The 7,500-nt window shown below is 46.5% G+C and overlaps 1 protein-coding gene across 1 annotated transcript in view; it reads right to left on the bottom strand.

Moving 5' to 3' along the window:
* Positions 1-7,500, bottom strand: part of LOC137621376 (uncharacterized) — a 94,049-nt gene that overhangs the window by 69,872 nt on the left and 16,677 nt on the right. The window contains exon 4 of the mRNA XM_068351673.1: positions 7,182-7,302. Within this exon, the coding sequence (XP_068207774.1) occupies positions 7,182-7,302 (121 nt within the window). The remainder of the gene's footprint in view (positions 1-7,181; positions 7,303-7,500) is intronic.

Raw genomic sequence — 7,500 nt, 5'->3', positions numbered from 1 at the left:
CAAGGCAAACGAGAAAAAGAGTCTTGAGGGTAAGGTCCTTGAAGGAAGCTGACTGGAGAGGTTCGAACCTAGATGTCATAAGGAACCTTAAGACTACGTCTAGATTCCAGCCTGGAGTGGAAAGACGACGTTTTTTAGACGTCTCAAAAGACTTGAGAATGTCTTGAAGGTCCTTGTTGGAAGACAGGTCCAAACCTCTGTGGCGGAGAACTGAAGCCAACATGCTCCTATATCCTTTAATCGTAGGTGCTGAAAGGGATCTCTCATTCCTAAGATGTAGAAGGAAGTCAGCTATTTGGATCACAGAGGTATTGGTAGAGGATATTGAATTGGCTCTACACCAGCTTCGGAAGACCTCCCACTTAGACTGGTAGACTCTACGAGTGGAAACTCTTCTAGCTCTGGCAATCGCACTGGCTGCCTCCTTCGAAAAGCCTCTAGCTCTAGCGAATCTTTCGACAGTCTGAAGGCAGTCAGCCGAAGAGCGTGGAGGTTTGGGTGCAACCTGTCTACGTGAGGTTGACGTAGAAGGTCCACTCTTAGAGGTAGAGTCCTGGGGAAGTCGACTAGCCATTGAAGTACCTCTGTGAACCATTCTCTTGCAGGCCAAAGGGGAGCAACCAGCGTCAGCCGTGTCCCTTCGTGCGAGACGAATTTCTGCAGAACTTTGTTTATTATCTTGAACGGAGGGAATGCGTACAGGTCGAGATGGGACCAGTTCAGAAGAAAAGCATCCACATGAACAGCTGCAGGGTCTGGAACAGGGGAACAATACAGCGGAAGTCTCTTGGTTATGGAGGTGGCAAACAGATCTATGGTAGGTTGACCCCACAAGGTCCAAAGTCTGTTACACACACTCTTGTGGAGGGTCCATTCCGTGGGAATGACCTGATTCCTTCTGCTTAGGCGATCCGCTGAAACATTCATATCGCCCTGGATGAACCTCGTGACCAGAGTGAGGTCTAGACCTCTTGACCAAATGAGGAGGTCCCTTGCGATCTCGTAAAGGCTCCTCGAATGGGTCCCTCCTTGCTTGGAGATGTAAGCCAAGGCTGTGGTGTTGTCTGAGTTCACCTCCACCACTTTGCCTAGCAGGAGGGACTTGAAGTTCAACAGGGCTAGATGAACTGCTAGCAGTTCCTTGCAGTTGATGTGGAGTAATCCTTGTTCCTCGTTCCACACTCCCGAGCATTCCCGTCCGTCCAAGGTTGCACCCCAGCCCGAGTCCGATGCATCTGAGAAGAGATGAAGATTGGGGGTCTGAATGGCCAATGATAGACCCTCCTTGAGAAGGAGATTGTGCTTCCACCACAGGAGAGTGGTCTTCATCTCTTGGTTGATAGGGATAGAGACTGCTTCTAGAGTCGAGCCCTTGTCCCAATGAGCTGCAAGATGGAATTGAAGAGGGCGGAGGTGGAGTCTTCCTAGCTCGACAAACAGGGCCAGTGATGAGAGGGTCCCTGTGAGACTCATCCACTGTCTCACTGAGCAATTGCTCCTCTTCAGCATGCTCATGATGCACTCTAGGGCTTGGCTTATCCTGGGGGCCGATGGAAAAGCCCGAAAATCCTGACTCCGAATCTCCATTCCCAGGTACACAATGGATTGGGAGGGAATGAGTTGAGATTTCTCTATATTGACTAATAGACCTAGGTCTCTGATTAAGTCTAAAGTCCAATTGAGGTTCTCCAGACAACGACGACTCGTGGAGGCTCTCAACAGCCAGTCGTCTAGGTAGAGGGAGGCTCTGATGTTCGACAAGTGTAGGAATTTTGCTACATTCCTCATCAGATGAGTAAAGACCATAGGAGCTGTGCTTAGGCCAAAACACAGGGCTTGGAACTGATAGACAACCTTTCCGAAAACGAATCTCAGGAAAGGTTGGGAGTCTGGATGAATGGGAACGTGAAAGTATGCATCTTTCAAGTCCAACGAGACCATCCAGTCCTCCTGTCTGACCGCTGCTAAGACCGACTTGGTCGTCTCCATCGTGAACGTCTGCTTGGTGACATACTCGTTGAGAGAGCTGACGTCCAGCACCGGTCTCCAACCTCCTGTCTTCTTGGCCACAAGAAAGAGACGGTTGTAGAAGCCCGGGGATTGATGGTCCCGGACTATAACCACTGCCTTCTTCTGCACAAGTAGCGACACCTCCTGTTGCAATGCTAGCCTCTTGTCCTCTTCTTTGTAGTTGGGAGAGAGGTTGATGGGCGATGTGGACAGAGGTGGTTTGAGGCAGAATGGAATCCTGTAACCGTTCCTCAGCCAACTGACAGACTGTGCGTCTGCACCTCTCTTCTCCCAGGCTCGCCAGAAGATCTTGAGTCTGGCTCCTACTGTTGTCTGGAGAAACGGAGAGTCAGTTCTTTCCCTTAGATGTCCTGGATCCTTTCCTAGACTTGCTCCTGTGAGAGTCTGGACGGGAGCTTCCTCGGCTGGGGGCTCTACCACGAAAGGGCGGTATGAACCTCGTAGCAGGGGTATCAGCCACTGGGGAGCGATAAGTCTTGGGGACTGAGGTGGCAACCTTAGACTTACGAGCCGATGAGGCTACAAGATCGTGCGTATCCTTTTGTATCAGGGCAGCAGACAAGTCCTTAACTAGCTCTTCGGGAAAGAGGAACTTCGAGAGCGGAGCAAAAAGGAGTTGTGACCGTTGGCAAGGTGTAATGCTGGCGGAAAGGAAGGTACACAGTTGTTCCTTTTCTTCAACACCCCTGATACAAACAACGACGCTAGCTCGCCCGATCCATCTCTGATGGCCTTATCCATGCAGGACATTAATAGCATGGCAGAATCTTTGTCCGCAGGAGAGGTTTTCTTGCTGAGGGCCCCCAGGCACCAGTCGAGAAAGTTGAACATTTCAAATGCTCTGAACATCCCTTTCAGTAAGTGATCCAGGTCTGAGAAGGTCCAACAAACCTTCGAGCGTCTCATAGCAGTTCTCCGAGGCGAGTCCACCAGACTTGAGAAGTCAGCCTGGGCAGAGGCAGGTACTCCCAAGCCTGGTGCTTCCCCTGTGGCATACCAAACGCTCGCTTTCGAAGTGAGCTTCGTTGGAGGGAACATGAAGGAAGTCTTGCCAAGGTGTTGTTTAGACTGCAGCCACTCCCCTAAGATCCTTAAAGCCCTCTTAGAGGATCTAGCTAGGACAAGCTTAGTATAGGAGGACTTAGCTTGTTGTACGCCCAGCGAAAACTCAGATGGCGGAGAGCGGGGAATAGCAGAGACAAAGTGGTCTGGGTAAATCTCCCTGAGTAGAGCCAAGACCTTACGAAAATCAATAGACTGTGGAGAAAGCTTGGATTCGTCCACGTCTGATGAGGGATCAAGGTGTGCCTCCTCATCATCCGACACCTCATCACCAGAGTGTAGCGAAGAGATCGGACAAGAATGCTGAACCGCAGAGTCAGAACGGGTAGGAACAATAACAGTGGTTTCCTCTTCCAGTAACTGTTGAGGGAAAACCTGAGGCTCAGACTGCAAAGGCTGAACAACAGACGAAGCAGAAGGAAGGCGCATGGGTGAAGGAGGTTGACTCCTAGCAAGAGAGGTTGAACCCAAGGATTGCGCTTGCTGAGCGGAGGACGGAGGCGGAGTAGCACGTTCCTGTTCCTGTGAGATGAGCGGAGCATGATGAGGTTGAGGCTGCGCAGAACAAGGTAAAGTTCTCGCAAGCTGAGGCTCCTGAGGCGCAAGTCCAGGGTGTAGAGGAGCTTGCCTTAAGGAGGGTTGAGCTCGCTGCAGCGATGGCTGAGCAGACTGACTCATGGACGGGAGAGGTTGTTGTACCCCAACCGAGAGTTGCACCACTGGTGGAGCAGCAAGGGGAGGCGGAGGAAGAGTGGAATAACCCTCCTGATCCCAAAGTAAAGGTTGCCTTAAAGAAGGCTGAGGCTGAACACCACTGGGAACAGCGAACTCAGAAAGTGGTTCAACATCGTACGCCTGGCAGATGGTGCTGCGACCAGGCGGAGCGAGCGCAGGCGGGGCGAGCGCAGGCGGAGCGAGAACAGGCGGAGGGAGTGTAGGCGGAGGCGGAGGTGCAACACTCTCAGCCCGACACTCACGCATCAAGTCCGAAAGCTGTGCTTGCATGGACTGAAGCAGAGTCCACTTGGGATCGGCAGAAACGATAGTAGACTGAGGTAAAGCCTTAACAGTCGAGCTCTGTTGTGGCAGAACCTTACTCCTCTTGGGCGGAGTACAGTCGACAGATGACTGAGGCGAGTCAGAGCTGAGCCAATGACTGCAACCTGGCTGAGCACTCGCGGACTGGACTCTACGTTTAAGCGGTCTCGAGACCTGAGACCAACGTTTCTTCCCTGACAGTTGATCAGCGGACGAGAATAAGACGGGCTCAATCGTCTGCAGGTGGGAGTGACGGTCTTTGGAAGACACGCCCGCAACCACCGAGGATAGTTCTGTGCGCCTAACAAGGCCTGCCGAACCCTTATGCCCTTCGACATTGCTTCTCCCCTGGGCATGGGAGCTTGCAAGAGGTCCCGGACTGGGAGGACGACTGGCTCGCACAGAAAAATCCTCACGCACCACACTGGCACTAACACTAGCACTTGGCACTGCACCGACACTAGCACTCATCACAGCACTGGCACTAACTCCACCCACTGCACTCTTGACCTTCAGTTCTTTAACTTCGGCCATCAGAGACTTATGGTCACTTACCACTGACTCTACTTTATCGCCTAAAGCCTGAATAGCACGCAAAACAACTGACATATCAGGCGGAGGGCACACAGTAGGTTCGGGGGTAGCCACTACAGGGGTAGGAAAAGGTAGGGGATCATGAGGTGAGGAAAACATTGAAGAGTGAGAAGAACTCCTCCTAACTCTACCTCTCTCTAACTTAGTTGAATATTTTAAAAGACGGACAAATTCCAATTCCGAAAGTCCGGCGCATTCCTCACATCGATTTTCTAACTGACAGGGCCTGTCCCTACAGTCAGAACAAGCGGTGTGAGGATCTACCGAGGCCTTCGGAATACGCCTATTGCAAGACCTACATCGTCTATGGGAGGGGGCTTGCGAAATGTCAGACATCTTGTAATTATTATTTATTATTATTATTTGCTAAGCTACAACCCTAGCTGGAAAAGCAAAATGCTATAAGCCCAGGGGCCCCAACAGGGAAAATAGCCCAGTAAGGAAAGGAAAGAAGGAAAAATAAAATATTTTAAGAAGAGTAACATTAAAATAAATATTTCCTATATAAACTATGAAAACTTTAACAAAACAAGAGGAAGAGAAATAAAATAGAATAGTGTGCCTGATTGTACCCTCAAGCAAGAGAACTCTAACCCAAGACAGTGGAAGACCATGGTACAGAGGCTATGGCACTACCCAAGACTAGAGAACAATGGTTTGATTTTGGAGTGTCCTTCTCCTAGAAGAGCTGCTTACCATAGCTAAAGAGTCTCTTCTACCCTTACTAAGAGGAAAGTAGCCACAGAACAAATACAGTGCAGTAGTTAACCCCTTGAGCGAAGAAGAATTGTTTAGTAACCTCAGTGTTGTCAGGTGTGTGAGGACAGAGGAGAATCTGTTAAGAATAGGCCAGACTATTCGGCGTATGTGTAGGCAAAGAGAAAGAACCGTAACCAAAGAGAAGGATCCAACGTAGTACTGTCTGGCCAGTCAAAGGACCCCATAACTCTCTGGCGGTAGTATTTCAACGGGCGGCTGGTGCCTTGGCCAGCCTACTACCTCAAAAAAGTTAGCCAAAGGGGGATCCAAAAACAAGCAAAAATCGTTAACCGTTATATCAGTACTATATAAAAGCTATCTAGCTAATATAAGAAGGTTTCCAGTAAAGCGACAGCCGTTAATCTGAGAGAATACTTCACCAAATATCCGTGAATAAACTCGAAGACCATAAGCGTATCCCAGAACGTCTTGCCGGAAGCACGACAGAGGAATAATTGAGGAGGTGTCAACAAGAAGTACTTGAGTACCTGGCCACAGGTGGCGCTGGTAAGTACACCCCCTTCTAGTATTGTGATAGCTGGCGTATCCCTCCATAGAATTCTGTCGGGCAACGGAGTTGACAGCTACATGATTATCGGGTAAGTTTAATATTGAAAACTTATTTATCACAACATAAGGTTAGGTTAGGTTAGGTTAGATTAGGTTAGGTTAGGTTGCACTGCAATTGTTAAATTAATATACCATAATGTGTAAGAGTACATATGAATGAATATGAGATTAATAGGAATGTGAACAATAAAACTTATTTATCACAACATTAGGTTAGGTTAGGTTAGGTTGCACTGCAATTGTTGAATTAATATACCATAATTTGTAAGAATACATATAAATGAATATAAAACTAATAATAATGTGACCAATGAAACTTTTTTTATCACAACATAAGGTTAGGTTAGGTTAGGTTAGGTTAGGTTGCAATGCAATTGTTGAATTAATATACCATAACGTGTAAGAATACATATGAATGAATATGAGATTAATAGGAATGTGACCAATAAAACTTCTTTATCACAACATAAGGTTAGGTTAAGTTAGGTTAGGTTAGGTTGCAATGCAATTGTTGAATTAATATACCATAATTTGTAAGAATATATATAAATAGATATGAGACTAAGAGTAATGTGAACAATGAAACTTCTTTATCACAACATAAGGTTAGGTTAGGTTAGGTAAGATTAGGTTGCACTGCAATTGTTGAATTAATATACCATAATGTGTAAGAATACATATAAATAGACATGAGACTAAGAGTAATGTGAACAATGAAACTTCTTTATCACAACATAAGGTTAGGTTAGGTTAGGTTAGGTTAGGATGCAATGCAATTGTTGAATTAATATACCATAATGTGTAAGAGTACATATGAATGAATATAAAACCAATAGAAATGTGACCAATAAAACTTCTTTATCACAACATAAGGTTAGGTTAGATTAGGTTAGGTTAGGTTAGGTTGCACTGCAATTGTTGAATTAATATACCATAATGTGTAAGAATACATATAAATAGACATGAGACTAAGAGTAATGTGAACAATGAAACTTCTTTATCACAACATAAGGTTAGGTTAGGTTAGGTTAGATTAGATTAGATTAGATTAGGTTAGGTTAGGTTAGGTTAGATTAGATTAGGTTAGGTTAGGTTAGGTTAGGTTACACTGCAATTGTTGAACTTACTTGCATTCCCATGATAATTTCCGACAGACACCAGGTTGTAGTTATCATCATTGTTGATCACAAATTCATCAAAGGTGGCGTGGTATAACACTAATGGGCTGGCAGCCGTGTGCATTCGAAACTGAAACAGTATGAACGCCATTATTATTATTATTATTATTATTATTATTATCATTATTATTATTACTATTACTACCTAAGCTACAACCGTAGTTGGAAAAGCAGGATGCTATAAGCCCGGAGGCTCCGACACGGGGAAAATAGCCCAGTGAGGAAAGGAAACAAGGAAAAATGCAATATTTTAAGAACAGTGATAACA

The sequence above is a fragment of the Palaemon carinicauda genome, chromosome 28 (assembly GCF_036898095.1).
Source record: "Palaemon carinicauda isolate YSFRI2023 chromosome 28, ASM3689809v2, whole genome shotgun sequence".
Taxonomy (NCBI): domain Eukaryota; kingdom Metazoa; phylum Arthropoda; class Malacostraca; order Decapoda; family Palaemonidae; genus Palaemon; species Palaemon carinicauda.
The sequence above is the reverse complement of the archived record's forward strand: the minus strand, read 5'-3'. Positions and strand labels throughout refer to the sequence as shown.